The sequence below is a fragment of the Zingiber officinale genome, chromosome 1A (assembly GCF_018446385.1).
Source record: "Zingiber officinale cultivar Zhangliang chromosome 1A, Zo_v1.1, whole genome shotgun sequence".
Classification (NCBI taxonomy): Eukaryota; Viridiplantae; Streptophyta; class Magnoliopsida; order Zingiberales; family Zingiberaceae; genus Zingiber; species Zingiber officinale.
The window spans coordinates 131,205,304-131,230,867 of record NC_055987.1 but is presented as its reverse complement, the minus strand read 5'-3'; the positions used below and the strand labels follow the sequence as shown (position 1 = coordinate 131,230,867).

The window sequence follows — 25,564 nt, the reverse complement described above, 5'->3', positions numbered from 1 at the left end:
ACTTCTCAAAATTATCAGGTGTTATAGAATTTGCAATGATGCTCTTTATGCTGTGATTATGGTTTTGAAAAGTCAAAGGATCTAATTTATCTAGAAATTTGTTCAATATGTAACACAAACAATATCGATGCATTATTTGAGGAAAAACCTATGTAATAACTTTTGTCATAGTCGGATCCTGATCAATAATTATAATGTTTGGTGCACCTTTAGGCATGAGTTTTAAGAACTTTGTAAGCAACCAAATAAAAGACTCAGTTTTCTTATCATTAAGAAACCCACAACTAAAACGAATTGTCTGATGATGATGATTAACTCCTACACTGTATACCCTTCTTGATACACGATCAACCCAAATCATCTACTAAATTTGTTATTTGAATCAGTCTCGTAGTCAAAGAAAAAAGTTAAATTCTTCTCTTGTTCAGATGTAAAAACTCGATTAGTATTTCAGCATCAATACCCTTTTGTTCGTCCCTTAAATTTCTCTTAAAGTTTCTAATATCAATTTCTATGCAACCTACCTATTCAGTGCCTCTATACTCTATCTTTAATAAACACATTTATTGACAAGTTGATAATTATGGATTTCTATGAAGTTACAAACAGCTCAATTAGGTCCCGTCTACTTCTTGACAAATGCAATATTTGACTTACAACCCGTTCTAATTATGACACATGTTCTTTCCCTTGTTAGTTGATTAGGATTTGGATTTTTATTGTTCCGCATTCGATCTATATGATCTTCTTTAAAACATACAATTTGTTTCCATGTCACTTCATTTGTCATCTTATTTTTCCTACTCGTGCTATTCCGTGAACTAAATCCGACTTTTCATGCATATTGGTTATAAAACGAATATGCATCTTCCAGTGATGGGAATTCCATTCCAGTTCTTAACTTTCGATCATCTGCAACTTGGGGAATGAAATTCTGATCATCAACTCTATTTTCTTTCATTTCTAGACGCTCTCGCATTATATTTGACAATAAATAAGTAGATAAATAAATAAAAACTTTAACTTATTTTAGAATAAACATCAACTGTTACAATTAACTAAACATGCAATTTCTAAACTCTAAACTTAATTAAACAAATCATGCAATTTCTAAAGCAACACAAATCATGCAATTTCTAAAAGGAAAATAACAAAAGCACAAGAATTTTGTTTCAACTCATGCAACTTTTGTCAACTTCTCTGAAATGTTAAATCACTGTAAGCTTCAAATTTTGTTTCACTTTTATCATAAAAGCATAGGAATGAAGTTAACAGAATACTTCAAGCACGTTCATAAACAAAACATACCGCAAGTTCTAGAACAATGAACTTTTCTTCAAGCACAAGAATGAAGGAGAGGCTGGGAGTGACTAGATTCATTGTCAACTTCAAAATTTGTTTCGCTTCATATTTTCCAATTTGAAATGAACAATGAACTACAATAAACACAAATCATAAAATCACTAGAATGAAATTAAGAGAATGCTTCAATCACGTTCATAAACAAAACAAACCTTAAGATCCAGAATCACACGAACCTTTACAGGAATGACTTTGTAAGAGATTGAAGAGATTGGATTCCGTATCGCGTCACTAGTAGAGAGTGAGGTGAAACCCTAATCTAGAACCACGGAGCTTCTGTGCGCAAGCAGCGAGACACGAGAAAGGGATGGGGGTTGGGGAGTAGCTTCGGCGTTTCCATAGCAAACTAACCGCAGTGGAGCTCGTGTCCTAGCTTCGGCGAGAGAGAGCACAGAAGCGTCGTTGCTCGAGAGGGAGGTAGAGGCGGGAGAGAGGGAGGTGGACATGCTTTGGCTAGGGAACGCGAGGAGAGGAAGGAGGAAGTGGCGCTTCGGCTATAGTTCGCGAGGAGAGGAATGCTTCGGCAAGAGAGGTGATTCAGAGAGGGAGGAGCGACAGTTAGAGTTCTGCAAAGAGGAAAACGTAAGGAACAAACTTCTGCTCGTCAAAAGTTGTTAGCGACTTCTCACCGCAACAGATGACAACGTGGAACTTGTCACATCAATTCGTCGCGCCAAAACCATAGGATAGGAATTCTCTCTCTCTCTCTCTCTCTATATATATATATATATATATATACTATATATTAGGTTATTGGATGCTACCACTATCTAAATTAACAAATATTTTACAGTGTCTTTTAAATTAATTAATTCTTTGTAATAATTCATATATTAATATTCGTATTAATTACAAACTGTTCAAATTACATTATTTGTTACTGATTTTGCGTTAAAATAGCTTCTTGCTTGAAGTATCTCCAATAAGATTTATTTAATTTTAAATTCATAAAAACTATGTTTAATACTGAATTTTATTCAGTAAATATTATAATTATAAGTCTAAATTAATTAATTTTAATTTTTTTATTGGTTAAAATTAAATTTGACCAATAATATTAATTTTTTTTACTAACTAAAGTTAAGTTTTATTACTAATATTAAATTGTTTTACTAGTCAAAGTTAAAAATTTTTATATAATTTTTTTATTATTAGCTGAATTTAAATTTTGTTATTAATATTAACTTTTTTATTGGTAAATTTAAATTTTTTATTAGGTAAAGTTGAATTTTAATTTATAATTTTTTATAGCTAAAGTTGAGTTTTGTTATAAGCATCTTCTCTTTTATTATAATTCACTATCAATGTCAAAAAAGGATTAATTACTAGTTCAATATTTCTTGTCCAAATAACTTAACTGATAATTTATCAAAATCAAAATTTATCAATAATTTTTTAAAAAATAACGGTTAAATGTGTATACTAACTAGTATTATGATAATTTATAATTGTCAAATTTAATTAATATTTCTTACAGTTTAGTAGTCAAATTTATTTTTATTTATTTAATTTAAAATATTTATTAGTCAAATATATTATTTTTTAAATAAGTTATATTTGAAAGTCTTGTAGAATCTTTTTTATTGTTAAAATTTTATTAATAAAGTCTGATAAAGACATTATAAAATTTTTAATTGACAATTTTAATAAATAAAATTAAATATTATTAATAATAATTTATTAGTAATTAAATTTTACTTAGTAAAAGTTTAAATAAATTTGTCATGATTTTTTCTTTTTTAGCTTGCTGCTAATATTTTTCCTTTTATTTTTTTTCTTTCTTTTCATCTAAAATATAACCAATAATTATATTATTTTTTATTTCTAAAAATAAAAAATATCATCTAAATTTATTTTGACGATTTTTTTTTTTTTGTAAATTTTATCTCCATGTTCATTTTTTAAAAAAATAAAAAACACAATAAGATTTGACAAAATTATCAACACAAATAATCGATCAGTAATTATAATAAATAAAAATTAATATTTCAGTTATAATGATTAAGCTGTGATAAAACAAATAATAAAGTTTTTTTATTTATATTATTTTCTTTTTTTCCTTTATTTTTTATACCATTTTCTTTCTCCATTTTAATTTTCCTTAATTTTATTTTCTTGTAACCCCTAACAACTGTGCGCTACTCAGCGCGACGCCGAAACCCCTAAATCCATTTCATGCCGAAAACCTTCCTCTCCCTCTATTCAGCGCCGAAACCCTAAATTTCAGCCGGAAAGGTCTTCGTCTTTCTATATTCGACAGCCTCTTCAGCCATCGACCTGCATCTTTCGGCCTCATCATCTTCTTGCAGACAGATTCAGATTCAGTGTTCCTTATAACAAGGTATTTTGGATAATAAATAATTTAGCTTTCTTTCGTTTGTTTTAGATAATCAATTTAGTGGTTTGATCTTACACTCCTTCATTAGTGAAAGGATTTCTTTCCTTTACCATGAACCTGAATAATCAAAATCCCTAATGTATCAGTTGGTCTCGACGCCCCGCCGCCGGCCTTCGACGGTACCCAACATCGAAGTTTGACCGCCCTATTTCTCACGGCTCTCTTCCTAGATCGTATTCTCGACTTCCGCCTAGGAGATGGAGATCAATCTCGGGAAGATTCCTTTCGATCTGGATTTCCATCCTACTTCCCCTCTCGTGGCGGTGGGCCTTATCAGCGGCGATTTCCACCTGTGAGTCGTTACTATATCCCATTCAATTTCTTACTTTATCAAGTAGAAGGAGCAATCTGTTGACTATTTGTCACTCAATGCCCACAATAGGTACCACTATGCTTCCGATGCACAGCCCAAAAAGTAAGTCGTTCTTGTTGTGCTTCCTATTTGATGCTTTCGTTTTGGATGATTTGGAGAACGAGATCCCAGTTTTTTTTTTTTGCTTTTTATCCAAAAAAAAAAAACACATCATTCTCTGTTAGCTCATTTTGACGTTTGTTTTATCATTGTGGCCTCGATTTCAAATCAATTTTTATAGATTGCCTGTTTTGATCTTATTTTGGTGTTTTCTAGGTTGCTGGAAATTCGTGCTCACAATGAATCTTGCAGAGCTTTACGATTTGCTGATTCAGGGCGAGGTATTTGTTCAATTGATCTCATAGGTGTAATGTTTTACATGCACCAGTTATTTTTTTCAGTTCCCATGCCATCCATTTATTGCATTTGCAGTAATCCTGACGGGTTCTCCGGATTGCTCTATGCTTGCGTCGGATGTGGAAACTGGAAAAGCCATTGCTCGTCTAGATGAGGCTCATGGGTTAGTTATAGTTAACTCGGTTTTTTATTTTTATTCAATTGACTTTTTTCCCAGTGTTTCACATTATGCAATTATATGTGGTTCTTCATACATCGTGAATAAAGGGATGCCATCAACCGACTTGTCAACTTAACAGAGACAACAGTTGCATCTGGTGATGATGAAGGATGCATAAAGGTTCTTTTTTTCCTCCTGCCTTACCTTTACCATGTTGTTCAAAAGTTATTCTCCTTGTGGTTTGACACATTTGATATTTCTCATGCTACTGAATATGATACATAATCTTCTTAAGAAATTGTATGGCTAATTCATTGAAAAATATTTTTTTTTTGTATTTTTGGGGTGAAAATTTGATGCCCAAGTGTAATACGTCACATAATTCTGAAAAATTCCAGGTTTGGGACACGAGACAACGTACTTGTTGCAATACATTTTCAGCTCATGAAGATTATGTTTCTGATCTCTTTTTTGTCTCTGATACTATGCAACTTTTGGGAACAAGGTATATGTTATATACAGTATTTAATTTCTTTCTAATTTTACATCATTTCATCTTTTATATTTCTTCTTTTTCTTAATTTCAATTTCAACTTATTCATCGCCATCTAATGTTAGTGGTTTAGTGGATAAGCCACTTAAAAAAAATCGGTCTTGATTGCCTCGGATGGACTGCGTAGGATGTAGACTACGCTTCCAAGGTATTTTCTTGAGATGCTCATGGTGAAGCATTCTGTAAGGTTTCATAATGCAGGATATATAGTCAATCAATCCAAATTCAAATTCACAGCCCACTAAAAGCATTAATCTTTCTTAACACACCTTTGTTTGCATTAACACTGATGACTGTTGGTTGTTCCTCACTTCTTCCTCTTCCTCTTCCTGCTTCAGATCAGCATCTTCCTCTTTTTTCTCATGTACTAGGTTGACACAACTAACTTGCATCAGCACAGTATTTCGCCATAACAATAGTTGGCTACAATTAGTATATTATCCATAGTAATAACTATGCAAAGCTTGTTAGTGTTGTTCTTGAGCAGTGAAATGAAACTGAAATTTTATCCTTTTTTTCTTCTCAATTGTGTAGTGGTTGTGTGAACTGTCCTTTTGTTTTTTTTTCTTTATTTTTTTCATGACAAGCTAGTTTTGCATTTGCTTCCTTAATAATTTAGCTTTGTTCATCACAGTGGAGATGGCACTCTATCAGTTTTGAATCTTCGAAAAAATAAGGTATTTGTTAGCATTTTTTTTTTTTGCTCTCCAAGAATTATGCAAATGTAGAATGTCCTTACTATTTTCAAGGATTCTGCCTTGAAGTGAAGGCTGATAGTATTTCAACATCATTGTAGATACAATCCCAGTCTGAATTTTCAGAAGATGAGTTACTGTCCTTGGTGGTAATGAAGGTACTTAACTACTGCCTTTCAGCTAATTATTTGATGTTCTTTCTAGACTTGCATAAGGAAAAACATTATTTTCCTGACACAGTTATTCATGTTTTAGAAGTTCGGTATACTGATTTTGTATTCAATAAAGATTCAATTTAACAGAGATTTTTGGCCAAGCTACTTGATTGAGTATTACTTGGTCGAGTGCATGTTTCTGACATTGACATCAATCTAGGTCCCTAACATATCATATTTCCAATATATTTGGCACATCCATTGGAGGTGGGTTTAACTCAACGTGTCTGTGTCATCTTGTGTGTCTCCATGTATTCATTGCTAGTGGTTCTCAATTCTCATATTATAGTGGTGCTTTTTCATAAGAATCAACTAAAGCTTGCTACTCCTATCAATTGATTGGATCTCATCATTCAAATTGTACAAATGTATGGATGTGGAAATATTTAGGATCTACTCAATGGAAGTTAGCAAGATAATGGTCATGTGTGTACACTAGTTTGTTCAAAAAGCAGGGAGAAAGTTTTGAGTTAAAATTTGAAGGTGGCAGTAAAGAAAATAGGTTTACTAAATTGTGTCATGTTGGCAATCATGATGCTTAGATGAACTTTTGAGGAATAAGAATTTGGGAATGTTTCTTCTTACTTAAGTTTATTATTCCTTTCTCTTGTGTTGTCTGTGTTTGATTTTTGGATTGGATTCAAGTGTAATGCTTGTTAAGATCCAGCCAATTGCCCTTGGAAACTCGATCCATTGGAATATTTTCTCACAAAATTTGGTACGATCTTGAAGACTATGAGCTTCTTTATTTGATCGAGGGACCTAGCTCTTTTGACATATCAAGTTTATCCTGATGGATTAAGGTTAGATTGAGATTAGTAACACCCCTGTGTGTTATATTCATGCTCCTTTGGGGCTTCAGTGCTCATCGTCATTACTGACAATTTCTAACAGTCGTGGATTGGAAGACCTTATGGGACTGGACATCTATTTCACATGTAGGGGTGGTGCATTTGTTTTTCATAATCTGTATAATGTGGTAGACTCTTCTTGTTGCTTTAATCTATTATCATTTTTTGCGCCCTACACAATATTTGTTGTGATCCCTAATATGCTGCATTACTTGTCTTATGATATCTTATTTGTTGTCTTATGTATGTGTTGCACATCATACGCCATAAGAGTATTATGATACTTCAGGAAAATGAGCTTTAAACTATGCTTAATATCACTAGAAAAATATCATTCAGTACAGAAATTGCAAGAAGATTTGTGTCGGCTACAAAATATTGCTTATTCTTTATTTTTATTTCTTGGAGTATTGGTTTTTAGTATAAAAATATGTTATTTTACCTAGAATGGTCGAAAAGTTATCTGCGGAACTCAATCAGGAGCATTATTATTATATTCTTGGGGCCATTTCAAGGATTGCAGGTATCTTTATCAAAAAGTAGATAATGTTTATTATGTTTATGGTTCATGATGTCATTATCTTTTGGTTGTTTTTTTTTTCCAAATTAGTGGTTACATCTAACCCTTATATTTTTGTATCATCAGTGATCGTTTCCTTGGGCATCCTATGTCTGTTGATACACTATTGAAGGCGAGTAGTTTTGTTATACATAGATAAATCAACTCTTCAGTTATTTATGAATTAACTTATTATAGTTTTGTAGCTTGACGAAGACACTCTCATTTCTGGATCAGAAGATGGAGTGATCAGGTTTTTGGACTAACCTCTCCAGCTCTGTGAATTCCAAACTTCTTGATTCTTTATCATCAGAAATTTTTGCGCAGGTTGGTAGGCATTTTACCAAATAGGATAATTCAGCCACTTGCAGAGCATTCAGAATACCCAATAGAGCGCCTTGGTATGTGTGTGTTATTGTTGTTAATACTTTAAAGTTTGGTTTTTTGCCTGTTTTAACATCCCATGTTGTTGGCCGTGCAGCATTCTCAAAAGATAAACAGTTTCTTGGCAGCATTTCACATGATCAAATGTTGAAGGTGAAATTATAATCCACTATTTGATTTACGGATTAATTTACCTGTAACGTCAACTCTTAGTGATGGACTGCTTTTTCATCTTTACTTCTTACACAATACCATGACGCTCGCGCCCGTTACGTTTAGGTGGTACGGTCCCATCTTTTTGAGATTACGCGACTTATGAACCTGTCTGCTATGTTTTTTCTTTCATAGCTTTGGGATCTGCCAGAGCTTTTGGATAACCATAACGGTGCACCAGAAAATCAAATGGTTGAAACTGATAGTGATGATGAAGAGATGGATGTCGACGTAAAACCCCTGAAATCTACTAAAGGTGCAGACATGCGGTTTGAACTGTTATCTGTGTTTGGCAGTTTATAATTCGTGACTCCAAATTGTTTGTGCAGGTACGACGAGGAAGAAATCCGGCAAGGGACAAACATCAAGCTCTTCTGTTACTGATTTCTTTGCAGACTTGTAGGTTGTAGCGTGAAATAGGGAGTCATTGGAAGAAAAAATCATTGAGAAAATTTTGAAATTTGATTTATTTGCCGATGCATTCCGTCTGTGTTCATTGGATCTTTGTTTCACCTTTAACATTACCTGTTAAGCAAGAGTATCAAGTTCCATACTATAATGTAAGTTGACTTTGTATTTATTTGTTTTCTTATTATAAAACAAGTAGTATTTTATTAAACAGAAATTTTCGCTTTGCATCCTAACAATGCCTGGTCTCTTTAGTACAACAATGGGTCAATTTCTCGACTAAAGTTGCCCAGATGGATCCAAACAGACGTTAAGTCTTTTGCCTGCTGATCGTAAATCTACTTAGGCCCATGTTAACTTGACCGGGGCATCGATTTAAATGGGCTCGAAGCTTCTACTCAAGTGTCAACTGACACAACCTGCTCGACTTTAATAGTCTGGGAATAACTGGGGTTTCGACTTTCACCCTAGTTTTACTGAGCCGAGAAACAGGACGCTAGCTGACTTTAATCAGCCTAGTTTGGCTTGACTGGATCAACTTTGTCGGCTTCGGCCTTGGTCTAGCTTTGTGGTCTGTCATTTCGGTCCAATTTGGCTTAGCTGGGCCGACATATGCAGCCGAATTTGACTTCACTAAAGCCACATTTCAGCCAATTTACTTACTGGGCCAACATCCATCTCAATATCACTTGGTTGGGCCTACTCGAGCAAAGTTGAATAAACCGGTCAAACCCAGAAGGCCTAGCACACTCGGTGAGTCACATGGATGATGGGGTGAGCCAACTAGAAGGATCTAGCAAGCTAGGCAAAGTATTTCTTCTAGAGATATAAAGATTATCAGGCAAAACATTCCTAAAACTAAAAGATTGAAAAGGAAGTCAATCAACTTTTTTATTCACGAGCAAATTAAATGAAAGCGTACGTATTCTTGTTTCATTCGATCCAATTAAATTACTAACTAGGTGCTATGGTAGATTAAGCAAGAACCTCAAAGCTAGTTCTTTTAATTTAACTTCCCTCTTCAAAGCTTAGCTGAAGGATGAATTACAAGTGCTTGGTAATTAGCATCTTCCCACTGATCCTCCTAGTTATTTTTTTATACTAATTCTCTACAATTTTTTGTAAAACTGCTCATAATCAAATTAATCACAGGCCTCTAATCTATATAATAATTCAGCCATCTCTTCATCGTGACTACCGAAATAACTTAGGTATCTGCATACCTTGGTCTTCGGTGGCAAAGATCTGGTGCTATTGACCAGCAGCCATTGGCCAAGTCACATATCGACATGGATAGTTACTCGAGATGATCATATACTATGCAGAGTTATGATAACATTGGACCCTCCTGGTATTTCCACCATCTGAACTGATGCTAACTTGATTTGGAAGAACGTTGTTGGTAAGATCTCCGGCCAAGCTCATCTGTTGAACTTCTTGAGGAGATAATACTTTGATGCATTGTACGCAATTCACAAACTCCCTGCAAATCAAAATGATGTATCAATTTAGAAGTCATTGCATGGCAAAAGTTCACATTCATTCTGCATTTTGATATGCAAGTAACTTCATATCACTTTTTATGAATCTCAAAAGTATAAGTGAATAAATTTATACCCAATTAGAATTTGACAAAGGTGTCATGGCAATGAAAAGGAAGTGAAATATCAGATGACTTACTCCCAGGGGTCGTCACCAACTAGCAGAACATCATTTTCATGATCTATATAGACAAGTTTCCAGCCAATATTCTGCTGAGCTTCGAGCTGTCCTTCTATGCTGAACATTCGAGAAATATCATGCTCGAGTTCATCATAGCCTGAGTAGCGAGTGATATCGATGGATCTTCCAACCGCTCCACGTTTGTGAACCTTATAACACAGTTCAATCTAGTTTTATATATCATGAATCTTGTGAATTAATCAGATCTTGTGCATTCAACGATGGAAAGATAATAGCTTGACACTTAAAACAGCAACGACATCAATTCTGTGTAGTTGAAAGTACAAACCTTGGTGTATGTTCTCATGCGCTGAAGGAGTGGTGCAGGTGGCTGAGAACCTGCTGTATTTGTTAAGCCGTCGTCATTAATTCTGGAGTCAATAGAATTAAATGCCATGTCTGGGACAATCTCAAATGAATGTGAAACTAAAGAAGAGGATAGCTCTTGACGACCATCTTTTATGATGTCATAATTCTGAACCATATTTTCAGAGTTATGGTTTTGGTAATTTTCAGAACCAATATTAGTTGCCAATGATGCATCGGCAGTCAGAGGTATGCCCAATAGACTCTCAATGTTTACCCCAAAAATAACATTATTTCTGGGATCTATTCCATGCACATAACTATCTTGAGGGTTGTCTCTAAACATCAATGGCTGGTTGAAAGAGGTGAACAAGAAGTTTTGTTGCAAAGTTTCTTCGGCCTCAGAGAGAGACACTGAAATAGATGATGTAGTGTCCATTGCATTATTTATATAAGCTTGAGGATCCATGAAATCTTGAGTTTGCGACCTAGAAACTGGAACCGAGGCCTTGGCATTCTGCATGGCTTTTGACAGCTTGTTAACCACGTTGAGGTTTTCAGCTGAAGCTTTGAAGGAGCTTGGACTGGGCGTGGTAACCAGATGTTGTTCTGTCATCAGAGGGTTGCCTTGATGTGTTCTACTTAGAATCGATTGATGAATGATAATGCTGGTGTTTGCAGAAGGTGACGTGGAGCAAGTTGGCGCTTCATCTGTCACCACAGATTGTGCTCCTCCACAAGCTAATAAAGAGGTGTGCGCTGCTGCAATTGGATGGGTTGTCGGATTTGCAGGTGCAAAAACCCCAGGAAGCTCGGCTAGCACAACTTGCTGGTGTTGCTGAAGCTTTTGCTGCGGCAGGCTCTGCGTAGCAGAAGTGGTTTTTGCACATTGTTGAAGAATAAAAGGTTGCTGAGACATTATTGCATCATGCGAATTTAGGAACTGCTGTGGTGGCACTTGAAGTGTTTTGATTTGCTCTTGCGATGGATGTAATTCAGGAGCCTGAACTGCTGTTTTTTGCAATAATGAATGCTGCTGCTGCTGGTGAAGATCAGACACATGGAACTGTTTATTTTGTGGATTGCGGTAATCAATAGGGATCCTATTTCGTTGTTGTTTTAGCTGCTGCTGTTGCTCTTGACATGGCTGGAGATGAACTGTCTGGTCAAGATCTTGTGGTTGGTTTTGCTGGATAGTGGTTTGTAATACCTGATGGTTTTGAATCACCGATCTTTGCTGCTGCAGAAGAGGTTGAGTAAGACTTTCCAAGCTTTGGCTCAAGGAAGATACTTGATCAACTTTTTGTTGCTCTTGCTGCACGTGTAAATCTTGCAGTTGCCGATGAGGTATGGTGTCAAGAACAGTTTGATTGAGGATAACTTTTGACAGTTGATCAACTTGGGGGGTATGTTGAGGCAATCCAAGAACACCCTTATTCTGTTGCAAAATTTGGGCCTGCTCGCCTGAACCAATTTTCTGTATTACAGGTTGAAGGCCTTCAGTCTGCATTGCTGAATTAAAAGTCGAAGAATTCTGCTGCATGCTCATCCATTGAGCTAGACTAAATCCAGGCATCATGGTAGTCTGATATTGAGTATCCCTGAAACAGATCTGCTCACTGAGCCAGGGGATTGCCATGTCTGATGTCTCACCATCTGCAAAATTAACAGTTAAAAAATCAGAATTAACAATTTGCTTATGCAGGCGGGGATCCAATATATTTTGAGTCCTTATTTAGGAATATAATTATGAAAGAAATTTAAAGATTCAGGGAGATTCATTCTAAAACCTAAAGTAATGATATGAAACATGTTTTGTTTTACTTAATTCACATATAATTATTTTTCATGCAGAGTATTTTTTGTAAGAGCTATTCTCTGTACTATTTATTACCTAGAATCCCTTGTTGTCTGAGACGCTTTCTGAAAAATGGCGGAGGGCAGATGAAGAATGGTGTTGTTATTGCCTCAATCTCCCATATTGATACCCTATTACGCCTCTCGCCAGCTGCAGGCTCATCCCATCTCACCTGTTGTATCAATGAAGCATCATTAAAGGATCAGAATTGAAGAAAGGTACTTAAATGAGTCATAATGTAAAACCATATACTGACACTGAAACACCAACCTTCAAGTTACGCCATTGTGAGTTTTTCCACCTCACAGGATCTAGATCGCTTATCTCTGTGATTGTTCCCATACAACTGCAGGTTTAATGATAACAAGTAACTACCTACCTTCTAAAGCCTCAACTGAAAAAAAAAAATCTGAACAAACCAGTTGGACATGGCATGATTAGATAGAAAGACATTACCTTCTCGAACCAGATTCCTCAGTTTCAAACATCATTCGGAAACGCATGCCCAGAGACACTCGCATACTGTATATTGCTTTCTGGTACTTTGCGAATGGAACAACAAATTCTGAAGGACTAGTTCTGATGGAAATAGGTAAACTAAAATTAGTACAATAGAAAGGGATATGGGCAAAAGAGTCGCGAAGTTTGTCGATGATAAGCTAGCCTTGAGCATAGGATACCTTGGATTATAAAATATAGTGAAGGGACTACTGTTGGTGGCAGCATGAGCTGCTGCTGCAAGAATTCCAATATGCATACTGTCACTCGAAAGTACTGATGATGATAGGTTGTTAGGTTGCCTCTTAGCACGTCGGATGCCCACGAGTAATTGTTGTTTCTCATCCCTGGTAACATGGACAAAGAAGTGCACAAGTGTACGTCAAATATCACATGTTCAGACTTCTTAATAAGGTCTTATCTTCGACCTCAATAAAATCATTACACCATTTAAGGGAAAAGAATATTGTTGTTTGTTTGTTCTCAAACAAAGCAGTACTTCCCTTGATAAATGATCTGGGTATGTCTCTGGCTTACTTTCAAGTTTCACCAAAGGAAGAAATAAAAAGGACTTATACCTAATAAATAAGACAGAATCTCCAGCAAAGAGCCTCTTTCCACTCACAAATAAGCTCCAACCAGTAGTAAGTAAATGTCGTTTGGGCTGACCTGCCATAACAAATAGACAAGTTTATATTTCTTGGCAGAACTCACTGTTGGAACATAAGATATAAATATTTTATAAAAGAGAGAAAAATAGAAGCGATCTCAGTTGTTTATTATCATCTCTACTTATAAGTTATAACAAGAATGACAAGCCAAAAGACCAAAAAGTCATTTTAAATTATCAATAATTTTTTCTGCAGTTTCTAGTGACTCAAATATCTTGCCTCGGTAGATATGGCGAAAGGACCACAGATTGCCATGAAGATCTCTAGCCAGTAGTTCTTGAGCAGGTGGCTGCATCGAGAAGTCCTGTATAATCCAGATGATGTTGTTTATAGTCACACAAAGCAAAGAACACCAACTTGAATCATGCAATAGGGATGGTTATTGGTTATCTACAAGCGGAGGAAAAATCTTTTCTGCAGCACGACGAGGAACCGAGAATCCTCCATGCGTGCTTGTATCACTTGCAGTAAGTGTTTTACAGAAGAAATCAGTTTGTGGCCTAGTTTTTTTCAAAGAAAGGTCTGAAGCCAGCAATGCCTCCTTGTCATACTGGAAAGAACAATAATCAGTCTCAGTACACCCATTAACTTGTAATTAGTATGCATTGCTAAAACAGGAATACATATTATAATTTAGTTTCTAAGTTTATATCCATCACCATCAAAGGCCTAAGGCAAGCACCTAATGCCATATGATGAAGGGGCCTGCTAACAACACCAGGCTGAAAACCTTGTTGAAGCTTTTCCTAAGAGCACAACTGGAACGTTTCCTTATAATAAGACAATGATTATTAAACTCACTGTATTAACTGGCTGGAGAGTCATTTGGGCATAGACCTCATCCGTATCTGAATCTGCCTAAACATTTTACAGCATCGTGATCTCAGTTAAAATCAACATGACAATGCGATCCAGTGATAGCATCCACAGAGAAAAAGCGAAGAGGAACTCATACATGCAGAGTTACATTGCGAAGAAGACATATCAACTTTGATGGAAGATTTGGATAGTTTGGAACGTGAGCATCAATATCCTTCGCCATAGAAGTTGCAACCTGAATTTTAAGAATGAAGTTATCAGTGTGCTCAAAAACACAATAAATTTCCAATTATTCAGTATGCTCCATCATTTCAGTGAGAATCATGATCATCAGTGTATTTTTTTTTTCCTAATGTGGGATAGTCCCTCAAGCAACATTGTGTCATTTTCAAGATTTGGGCCCCATGAAAGCATAGGGAGATTACAATTCTAATCCTCACAAGGATTTTAACAATATCAGAAATTCTAATCCTAATCAGAATTTGAACTTCTTAACACTTTATTTCAAAGAATTAAAAGTGCAAGGAATCTTTCATTTTCTGAAGACTTACCAATTTCCAATACAGAAAGCTAAAAATTTCTCAAACCAACAATGGGTACAAATTAGCCTAGTCAATTATGCTTTCATTCCCTAACAGGATAAATATTTTATAGAGAATAAATCACAGTGTTAAGAAGATTACATTGCTAAAAAAGACTGCAATTAAGCTGTGTTAAGTTTTAACTTGGTTTATTCTATTCATTGTATTACAATTAATTAAATGAAATAAGTGAATTCAAACTTGTTGGTATTTTTTGTATTTTGTTTTTATAGAAATAATATTAAATATTTTATAAATACTAGGCAAACCAATCCAATTATCACTAGGAAAATTCTGTAAACTATAATATGAGTTATTTATCTCAGAAATTTTTTACGATAAATTATTTTTCATCCTTCGAAACTGAAGAAATAAGCACTATTTTTTTTTATAAGTTATTTTTATATCACAGTGTAGAGAATGTAATCATGGAATGGGCATTTCGAGCAGCTAGAAGTATCCAACCGGTGTATGTTATAGAAAAAAAATACAAGAAGCATTAGGAGAAACACAACATTATGTTGTCAACATAAAACAACTAGGCACAATTTGAACCTCGAGAAGCATTTCACTATCTGGCCATAAAACACTAAAACAGGTACATCAAAAGTCAGCTATAGTGATCATCTTGATTCTCCTTAACAAAAATAAATTTCTAAACCAGAGTAACTACCCCACAAATATTTAAACCACATTTTCTTTTGAAAATAAAACCATTGGTGGACAGATTTCCTAGGTGTGTTGTGTCTCCTTTCTGATCAAATAGAAACAGAAACCGAAATCAACCTCTGACTATCAGAAAGTTATAGCACACCAAATAGATTTTATGAACACTCAAGCTATATGCTGCTTGTCTTAGATAAATTATTTATAAGGCATACAACTGTAGGTTTGAAAAGAAAATGGGCATCAAAAGATGAATTGAAGTTTTACATGAAATTATAAGTAAATTATGTAAAGTGATGAGAAAGCACTACAGGTGAAAGGGACTTGGAAAGAATTAGTGAAGATTGACCACTACTTTGTCATTGTATTATTATATAGTGTTTACGCGTACACCAAGCAGCTGCAACACATGCTTCTTATACTTCGTTTGTATCTAATATGTTGCAATCCACAATCTTTTCAAAAGAAAAAAGAAAGAGATGTTCTGTAAAAGTTCGGCTGAAAGAGAGTCTTGTTGCGGAACACACTGCAGAAAGTGATGTTTCAAAGAGGAAAGAAAGCTAAAATAAGAAACGAATGAATTCGTTTCCCCCATCTTTCCTAGCTTTCACCGAGTTAGAAATAAAGCTCTGAGCTAATACAAAACTAGAAAGTCCCCGTTATCCTTGTATCACCAGCACCGAGTAATCGACAAGAGCGATAACCCATCCATGGCTTAAACGAACAACTCACAAACTTTAGCCAAAAAGAGAAAAAAAAAATATAATAGAAAAAAAAAAGAGGCAAAGCAGAGGCAACAAGGAACAAATTAGGCGTCAAGCCCGTCTGTTTGCGTTACCTGCTCGCTGTGGCCTTGGGGGAAGTAGACGGCGAGGCTCCCCACAGGCGGAAGCCACACCAAAGGGCCGGCGCATGCGTACCAAAGCTCCTGATTTATCTCGCGTGTCTGTCCTGCAACCGATTATCATTCCAGCAAGTGTGAGCTCGCTCCGCAACTCAAACCCCAAATTCAAACACCCATTGAGATCGCAAGCGTACTCACGTTCGCACAGATTCGAGTTCTCGGTCGCGACGGCGTTCGCGGCGTCCTTCATCTTGCGACTGGAGATGAAACTCACCTCATGGTCGCGAGGTCATCAGTTCCTCCCATCCCATCCCAATCCCACCCCATCCCATCCCATGGAGGCGGAGTAGGAACAAGTACCGGAATCCGGAGAGATCTACTAGTGATTATCTATGAGGGATGTATGAGATCGACGGAGAGGGATGCCGTCTATGTCTTCGGCCGATCGATGGAGTGGTTCGTCGTCTCCGGCTCCAAGTGACGTTTGAGAGGAGCAGAAGAGGGAAACTCTACTGGTATTATAGCTATAGCAGATGGCAGATTAGAAGGGAGGATTTGGTACAGGAAACCTGCAATTTAGACACCCATTTTGTTCTTTTTAATTGTTCACTCTTTATAAAAGCTAAAAGCAGATAAATAAAAAATAATATATATTAATGAAAAATAAAATATATGATTCTCATTTTATGTTAGAATATTGTTTATTTTTTTAAGTTTAATTTGTAAACATATTTGGAGTTTTTTTAATAATTATATATATCATTTTATGGAGTTTAGAATCAGTACAATTATGATTTTATAAGGACTTGTAAAAGTATTCAGCCACTGTAGACTCCCACCACTGCGTCACTCAGAATTATATATGTAAACAATAATATTCCACACATGCAATGTGCACAGAAATTTAAATAATTTATTATATGGAAATAAATACATGTAACGATGCGCTTGCAAATAGTGCGATTAATATTCTGTTTACATAAGAGCATGCCCATGTCCATTCGTGTTAAACTTAGAAGGTTAATATTGACATGGATATTTTTTTATTGTACTATGATATTAACGCGTTCAAACTTTTAAACATATTAATGTCTACATATTTAAAAAAAAAATGAAAAACAAATATTAATGTGTTCACGCGTTAAAGGCATTACGTATGCTTAAAAGAGAATGAAATAAATCTAGCACATGGAAAAGAGAATGAAAAATAGAAAAGATTTTTTTTATATATATATTAGATATATGGTATAATTTTATGAGTTAAAAATAATATGATATATTGATAAACGGAGGTTCGCACGGCACGGGTCAAATAATGAGGTGGAGGTTAAAATTAAGGTAGTCAATACCAGGATGTCAAAAGGCTCGCCTATAGTGTCCGAGCAAAGGTTGACTACAACGGTCGGTCGGAGCAATCAGTGTCTGATCAGCAAGAGACTTGTCCGAGCAGGTCAACCGTCTAGCTCGGATAATACGGTAAGATCGCCAGACGCTTAATGTGAGACGACAGGATGCTAAGGAGACCAAAGAGCTTGTCCGATTGGGAGGGACAAGCTACTACACCCAGTCATCGCAAAGAAGAGCAGTTGAGGTCGATGGAGCCGAGGAGTCCTAGCCGAGCAGCTATCCCGCTCGGCTAAACAGTGGAACCATTGTCATATCTCTCGATATCCTTTTGGGAGATAGTGTCGTTGACACGAGGCATGGCCAAGAGACGAATCGTACGACGGAAGCTTCTACTATCTTGTCAGGGATATGCATGCCCTGTTAAGATATGGTGTCAGAGGCACTTTCCTGACAAGTCCTTCATAGGATACATTGGAGAACGTATCCATGCCTCGAGGAGCATGCACGTCGCCCACTAGGGCTCTATATAAAGGGGAGTCTATGCACCAACGGAGGTTCGCGTTATTCATTGTTTGCACTAGTGCTACTGTTGTTCCACTTTCCTCTACAGTTCTAGTAACTGACTTGAGCATCGGAGGGCCAACGCTGAGGACCTCTTCCCTAGTTCATCACTGACGATGCTTGTTTTGTAGAGAGAAGCACGATTTACAGCCAGCCAGTGTAGCAGCCATATCCCCAGCTAGCCACCTTGCCATTTTCGGATAGGATCATTTTGGCGCCATCTGTGGGATCATAACCTGCATCCGAAATAAAAAAAATGGAGGACGCTAGACGACTCACCACGGTGATGCTGACAAACGAGGAGTTCGATATGCTTATATAAGCCCGAGCGGCAAGGATAGTGGAGCAACAATAACAACAAGTGTTGTCCGAGCACCAAGCGCATGAGCCCGCGACATCAGCGGCAGGGCATCAAGCAGGATATAGAGACCGAGCGAAGCATGCATTCGTTCAGGGACAGAACAAGAAGTCGACTGGCACGTATGGGGATATGGGGAGGCACCCAATGCGCTGATCCCCTTTCGTCGAGCGTTGTTCCGGACTCCATCAAAGGAACGGGGTTGAGTGGACAAGGACCGGGGGTCTTCCCGGATGACGCACCCATTCGGTAGGTGCAAAAAGGGAAGGTACCAAGGGGCGATGATTCACTTGAGCGGATCAATTAACAATTCTCGCAAGGGATTCTGGATGACCCTCTGCCCAGGCATTACACCCTGTTGGCGATCAGCGAATACAACGGAACTACCGATCCGGACGACCACTTTATCAAGTTTGACAACGCGGCCACACTTCATCAGTACACTAACGGGATGAAGTGTCGGGTCTTCCTCACTATCCTCTCCGAATCCGCGCAATGATGGTTCAAGCGATTGCCGAGTAGATCAATCCTTAGTTTCAAAGACTTCCGAGTAGCATTCCTACACTACTTCACCAGTAGTCGTCATCACCAGAAGACAAGCATCAATTTGTTCTCATTGAAGCAAGGGCCCAAGGAAGTATTGAGGCCCTACATACAGCGCTTCAACTAGGTAGTCATGAATATTCCATTGATCTCCTTAAAGGTATGGGTGAACGCCTTCGCCCAGGGTCTCAGCGAAGGGGAATTCTTCTGGTCACTCATCCGGAAGCCGCCGAGGGATTTCGACCATTTGCTCAGAAGGGTCACGAAATACATAAACGTGAAAAAAACCCAAGCAGCCAGAAGAAAGGAGACGTCTGCCGAGCCCATAGTAGTGCCTAAGCGACGACCATCGAGTAGCCATCAACTCTGAAAGGGGCCTCAATCGAGAGGAGCCCAGCAACACCAAGAGCCAAGGACACATGTCGTGCAACATGTAGCAGCCGGTCACCCAAAGGCTACAAAAGGCAAGGCATGGACATCATTATTCTGCTTCTTCCATCAGTCGGCGACGCACAAACGCACGACTGCTATGATCTGACTCAGATTGCAAGCCGACCAGCACCACGAGGATATTGTCATCGATCACCATCACCCGATCGACATCATAGATGCCGATCAACCGACCGGAAGGACGAAGAGAGAGGGGCATCTGAGCGGCGCCATCATCAGCCCCAGCGAAGGAACAACACAAGTCTCGCCCGAGCTTTTGTTGAGCAGAATAGACCCTCGGCTCGGGAGAAAGAAAATAGGAGCAACGCTGCTCAGGGAGAAATTGGAATGATTGTCGGTGGGCCGATCGACGGTGATTCCAATCGAGCGAGGAAATCGCACACTCGGCGACTGGAGATCCACGCTGTGGGATGTAGCAAGGAGAAGGTTGAAGGACATGAAATAAGCTTCAGCCCCGGAGACTTAGAGGCAGTGGAGATCCCTCACGATGACATCCTGATCATCTGAGTGATAATCGCTAATTATACTATTCACTGAACATTTGTTGATACAGGGAGCTCGGTGAATATTATATTTAAGAAAACGTTCGACCAGCTACAAATCGACCAGAGCGAGTTGCAGCAAATGACGACCCCACTCTACGACTTCACAGGTAACAAAGTGTTGCCGATCGGCCAAGCACAGCTGACCATTTCGCTCAGAAAGGAGCCGCTCAAAAGCACTAGGACCACAAACTTCATTATGGTGGATGCGTCATCCGCCTGCAACGTCATACTGGGCCGACCGACCCTCAATGAGTTCCGAGCGGTGGTGTTCACCTTTTGCCAAAAGATTAAGTTTTCGATGGACAACGTTGTGGGCGAACTCAAAGGCGACCAGTTGGTCACTCAGTAATGCTACGTCGAGATGGTCAAGTCAGAAGCAAGGGTCGCTCGGAAGAACTCGCGCTTGGAGGTGAATGCTATCAGGAATGAATCTCCTTCGCTAGTCTATGAAGAAAAGGAGAAGGTTAAGATCCACTCTAGCCAGTCGGAGGCAACTACTATTATCATTGCTGGCCAGCAAAGCGAGAAGAAGGCAAAGTTGGTCGCCTGCCTTAGGAGAAACCATGATATGTTCGCCTGGTCAACGCACAAGCTCCCGGGGATCTCGTTGAGTGTGGCTCAGCATGAGCTCCATGTCCAACCAGACGCTCGGCCTGTGAAACAGAAGAAGAGATACTTCAGCGCGGAGTAAAATCAAATCATCCTGGTGGAGATAGAAAAATTACTAGAGGCTGACCATATTAATTTATAAAGTCTAATTCCCGAGTTGGCTGGCCAATGTCGTGCTAGTATCCAAATCATGCAACAAGTGGCGGGTATGCATAGACTTCTACGATCTGAATAAGGCCTGCCTGAAGGATTTTTATTCGCTGCCCATGATAGATCAGATAATGGATTCTATGGTGGGTTGCGAGCTAATCTGCATTCTCGACGGGTACCAAGCATACCACCAAGTCCCGCTCACCCAAGAGGATCAAGAGAAGGTCACCTTCATAATGACCAACTAAACCTATTGCTACAATATCATGTCGTTTGATTGAAGAACGTCAGTGCCACCTACCAGAGGCTAATGAACAAGGTGTTTCAATGGTAGATCGACTGCAACATGGATGTATACATTGATGACATATTAATAAAATTCCTCTGAGCTGTTAACCTTTGTGCAGACATCGAGAAAACTTGCTAAACCTTAAGGGCCTACAGAATAAAGCTGAATCCAAACAATTGCCTGTTCGGCTCAAAGAGTGGTCGCTTCCTCGGATACATTTGAAGGATCAAAAAGAAGTTAGATATCTCCACAATGGTAAGATATTGTCCACTTTGGGCCTAAGCCCTCATGATTTTATTGTTGGACTTTACCCAAAAGGCCTCATGTCAATGGAGATATCTTTTTCTTATAAACCCATGATATTTTTATGTGTTTTCAATGTGGGACTATGTTTGCAACCTTGCAACCCTAACAATCCTCCCCTCAAACAAAGGACCACAGGATCCCCCTCAAGTATCGGGTCACTCTTGACCTACTCAGGGCCTCTTCTCGAGTATTGGGGTCACTCTTGACCTGCTTAGGACCTCCCCTTAAGTATCGGGCCACTCTTGACCTGCTCAAGGTCTCCCCTACTTTATTCAAGGTTTCACCCACATTGTTCGATCTTGAATCATGGCTCTGGCTTGTGCTTCTTCTAGCCGTTAGTCCATTGAAGAGCGACCTTGCTCTAATACCAATTGAAGGATCAAAAAGAATTTAGATATCTTCACAATGGTATGATATTGTCTACTTTGGGTCTAAGCCCTCATGATTTTGCTCTTGGACTCTACCCAAAAGACCTCATGTTAATGGAGATATTTTTTTCTTATAAATCCATGAGCTTTCCTATGTGTTTTCAATGTGGAACTATGTTTGTAACCTTACAACCCTAACAATATCATCACCGAACGGGGCATCGAGGTGAATCCGAGTAAGGTGAAGGCACTACAGGACATGCCTCGGCCTCATAATTTGAAGGAGGCCCAACGGCTAACCGGACGGATCACTGTGCTGTCAAGGTTCATCTCCAAGTCATCCGACCAGAGTCATCCGTTCTTCAAGGTGCTACGCCAGCGATAAAATTTGAATGGGACGCAAAATGCGGCAAGGCGCTAGATAAGCTCAAGGAGTACCTTAACTCCTTGCCTGTACCGGCCAAGACGAGCGCTAGCGAGCCACTCTGGATCTACTTGTCATCCACCGAAGCCGCTCTTGATCTACTTGTCATCCACCGAGTATGTAGTTGGCTCAGCATTAGTAAGACAGAATGGCAATGAGCAACAGCCTGTGTGTTTTCTAAGCCATATATTAAAAGATGCAAAGTCCCGCTATACCTGTCTTGAAAAGTTGGCGTACACACTAGTGCTCATGCTCAGAGACTCCATCCTTACTTTCTTTCACATCCTATATCGTGATGACCAACAGCGCCTTGGGAAGGGTCCTTATCAACCCAGAAGCTTTTGGGTGGCTAATCAAATGGGCAACCAAGCTAAGCGACTTTGATATACAGTATCAACCTAAACAATGATCAAGGCCCAGACTTTAGCTGATTTTGTTACCAAGGTCCAGAACACTGAGCCAGACGCAACGTGGAAGATATATATGGACGACTCATCCACTCGGTAAGGCAACGAGATCAACATTCTTATGATTTCACCCGGGAGGACAGGATGTAACTGTCCGTTCGGCTGGATTATCGGGCGATAAATAATGAAGCTGAATATGAAGCCTTGATAGTCGACTTACAGGCAGCTCGATATGTCGGAGTTACAAAAGTTCTCATCCACTCGAACTCTCAATTGGCCACTCAGTAGCTATTAAACACGTTCGAAATAAGGAGCTCTCAACTCAGATTATATGTAGAAGCTTTTGAGAAGTTAAAAGTCAATTTTCAAGAGGTGGCGATCCAAAGGATTCCCCAGTCAGAAAATCAGGCTATGAATGAATTGGCTAAGTTAGCCAATTCATTATCACCGATCGTGATAGAGCAATCGATCGAGCAAATCTCATTGGTGGCGCACATCGACAGGAGAGAAGGGGCTTTGAATAGGTAAATCAATCATTTGTCCTTGGGGATCCGACATTAATCCTCTCATACCCACTAATTGATGTATCTGAGATGCATTTCCTCTAGCTCCCGAAAAAGACATTATATGCACTGGATTAGAAGGATCAACTCGTGCAACTGGAGGACAGCATTGATAGAGTTCTGTTGGTGCAGAAAGCATCCGACGATCGAACCTTAGTTTTGATAATGGCAAAGGGATTCAAAGTTAAGCTTAATTGTTATCTAATGTGTATGATTGAGTGTTTCAGAAAAGTCCTAGCTGCGGTTAGGCAAGGGAAAAATTCTAGGGGGTGGTAACCCTAGGTCATAGGGATTGATAACCCTATGCAGAAAGTCTTGGCGGGTCGGAGCTTCGGGCAAAAATCCTAGGGGGTGGTAACCCTAGGTTGAAATCCCGGTGACGCGAACCGGGTAGAAGTCTGGACGGGTCGTGGACCGGACGTCCAACATGAAGACTGGAAGCATCGGACCAGACGCTGAGCAAAGGTAAAGTCTCCTGAGTGGAGTAGGTAAGGACGCATTCCCCGAAAGAGGGAATAATAGGCGTCGGTTCAACCTAGGGTTTCCGGGAGGAAATCTGAAGTCAGAACCGGACAGTCTAGAAACTGTCAAATTTATTTCTATATATTATCGTTTGTGTTCTAACTCTGTGTTACAGGAAACTAATATTTTTATGCAGGGTTAGGACTGACCGGGATCGGTCGACCGAACCTTGGGATCGGTAGATTGAACCCCTAAGCCAGCAGAACATATTTCCAGAGGTTGGACCGGGCTCGACCAGGGGATCGATCGACCGGACCTAGGGATCGGTTGACCGGACCAAGGTTGGGCGTCGACTGGATCAGGCCGGCTGGACTGAGTCAGAGTAGCTGATCGGTCGATCGAACCTGTTTATCGGTCGACCGAATATGGGATAGAAGTTGACCAGATCGAAGCGGAGCGAGCGGATCGGATGAGGTGGAGGTCATCTGATAGGTCGACCGAACCGGGGATCGGTCGACTGGTCCGCTTCGGGTCACATCTGATCCCGAGGTTCAAGGATCTGGATCAGTCTTGCAGAGGCTATAAAAAGAAGCCTTGGGGTGCAGCTTCAGGACAGAGCTCGAACAGAAGAACTTGTGATCTTGTACGCTGCTCCGAAAGCTTCAACCAGACTCTACTACTCCGACAATCGACGACCACTTCGTTCATCTTTGTATTTGTCGGTATAATCTTTTAAAGTTTAATACCTGTACTTATTTGCTTATAAAAGATTTGCGATATTATAGTTGTTGCCCACTGAAATCGATCAATGATTGTGGGCCTTGGAGTAAGAGTCGCCCTAGGTTCCGAACCAAATAAATCTTAGAGTCTTCTGTGTGTTTGTTATTTTATCTATTTCCGCTGCTACTTCTCGAGTGTTTTACGAATCCAAAACGAGTGAAAGCCACAAGCGCTATTCACCCCCTTCTAGTGCTTCTCAATCCAACAATTGGTATCAGAGCGAAGTCGCTTCGATTTGGTGCAACCACCAGTCAAGCAAATTTTTCGTGGTGTTTTCAAATTTTTCAGAGTCGATCGGAGATCTAGTTTTTCATTCGAATTGATTTTTGCTCGAAGTCGATGCAACACCACTCGAGCTCGTTTTTTTTAATTCCATACCGCATTGCTAATCCAGGATCAAGTCCTGGGATATTCTGTTTTCGTATTCTCTGTGTGCAAGGTTTAAAATGACCCTCCAAGAAGGCTTTAGCACAGTCCACCCGCCACTCTTCTCCGGCGAGGATTTTGCTTATTGGAAGAACCGGATGGAATACCACCTCAAGACGCAAGTCGAGATATGGATTATCATCCAGACCGGTCTCGAACTTCCACGCGACAACACCGGAAAACTGGTTTCTTGCATCAACCGGGACACCAGTATCATGAAGAAGGTGGAAGCTGATGCCAAAGCAACCTGTATGCTACAATGCGGCCTTTCAAAAGAAGAACTCAACAGAGTTGGACCATTCTCAAGTGCAAAAGAGTTATGAAACAAACTAATCGAGATGCACGAGGGCACCTCCGATGCTAAAGTAAGTAAGCGTGATTTAATTTTAAATAAATTATATAACATCAAAATGCAGGAAGGTGAGACGGTGAGTCAGCTTCACGCGCGCATCCAGGACCTCCTAAACGACCTTCACGCAATTGACCAAAGGATAGAAAACCGTG

The 25,564-nt window shown here is 39.0% G+C and overlaps 2 protein-coding genes across 4 annotated transcripts; one reads left to right on the top strand and one right to left on the bottom strand.

The window, feature by feature from the left end:
• The first annotated feature begins 3,472 nt into the window (after positions 1 to 3,472).
• Positions 3,473 to 8,724, top strand: LOC122033616 (WD repeat-containing protein 55-like). Its single transcript, XM_042592681.1, has 16 exons — positions 3,473 to 3,703; positions 3,847 to 4,052; positions 4,143 to 4,175; positions 4,389 to 4,453; positions 4,545 to 4,632; positions 4,737 to 4,809; positions 5,028 to 5,134; positions 5,817 to 5,859; positions 5,979 to 6,035; positions 7,390 to 7,466; positions 7,590 to 7,635; positions 7,709 to 7,755; positions 7,830 to 7,903; positions 7,984 to 8,039; positions 8,235 to 8,355; positions 8,429 to 8,724. The coding sequence occupies exons 2-16, from the start codon at positions 3,958 to 3,960 to the stop codon at positions 8,500 to 8,502; spliced, it is 1,056 nt and encodes a 351-aa protein (XP_042448615.1). The 5' UTR covers positions 3,473 to 3,703; positions 3,847 to 3,957; the 3' UTR covers positions 8,503 to 8,724.
• Positions 8,725 to 9,500: 776 nt separating this feature from the next.
• Positions 9,501 to 17,039, bottom strand: LOC122033596 (auxin response factor 19-like). Of its 3 annotated transcripts, none has more exons than XM_042592660.1 (14): positions 16,671 to 17,039; positions 16,467 to 16,579; positions 14,518 to 14,616; positions 14,364 to 14,420; positions 13,957 to 14,112; positions 13,782 to 13,866; positions 13,470 to 13,560; positions 13,074 to 13,238; positions 12,850 to 12,972; positions 12,664 to 12,739; positions 12,430 to 12,565; positions 10,519 to 12,191; positions 10,188 to 10,378; positions 9,501 to 9,990 (listed from the first exon to the last, which is right to left on the bottom strand). In XM_042592660.1, exons 1-14 carry the CDS (start codon positions 16,720 to 16,722, stop codon positions 9,825 to 9,827), a joined length of 3,183 nt encoding a protein of 1,060 aa, XP_042448594.1. In that variant the 5' UTR covers positions 16,723 to 17,039; the 3' UTR covers positions 9,501 to 9,824. The 3 variants fall into 3 exon arrangements, with proteins under 3 accessions (XP_042448594.1, XP_042448599.1, XP_042448607.1); XM_042592665.1 differs by having other exon boundaries at positions 14,364 to 14,416; positions 16,467 to 16,574; positions 16,671 to 17,038; XM_042592673.1 differs by lacking the exons at positions 16,467 to 16,579; positions 16,671 to 17,039 and having other exon boundaries at positions 14,222 to 14,416; positions 14,518 to 14,584.
• Between the last annotated feature and the right edge of the window lie 8,525 nt (positions 17,040 to 25,564).

Bases quoted from the DNA above. Each gene is read 5' to 3' on its own strand.
- LOC122033616 (XM_042592681.1), top strand. From the start codon at position 3,958: ATGGAGATCAATCTCGGGAAGATTCCTTTCGATCTGGATTTCCATCCT. The intron at 5,135-5,816 runs GTATATGTTATA...TGTTCATCACAG, and splicing joins ATGCAACTTTTGGGAACAAG to TGGAGATGGCACTCTATCAG. The intron at 7,756-7,829 runs GTTTTTGGACTA...ATTTTTGCGCAG, and splicing joins TCAGAAGATGGAGTGATCAG to GTTGGTAGGCATTTTACCAA.
- LOC122033596 (XM_042592660.1), bottom strand. From the start codon at position 16,722: ATGAAGGACGCCGCGAACGCCGTCGCGACCGAGAACTCGAATCTGTGC. The intron at 14,617-16,466 runs GTAACGCAAACA...CTTAAAATTCAG, and splicing joins CCCAAGGCCACAGCGAGCAG to GTTGCAACTTCTATGGCGAA. The intron at 13,239-13,469 runs GTATAAGTCCTT...CCATGTTACCAG, and splicing joins GATTCTGTCTTATTTATTAG to GGATGAGAAACAACAATTAC.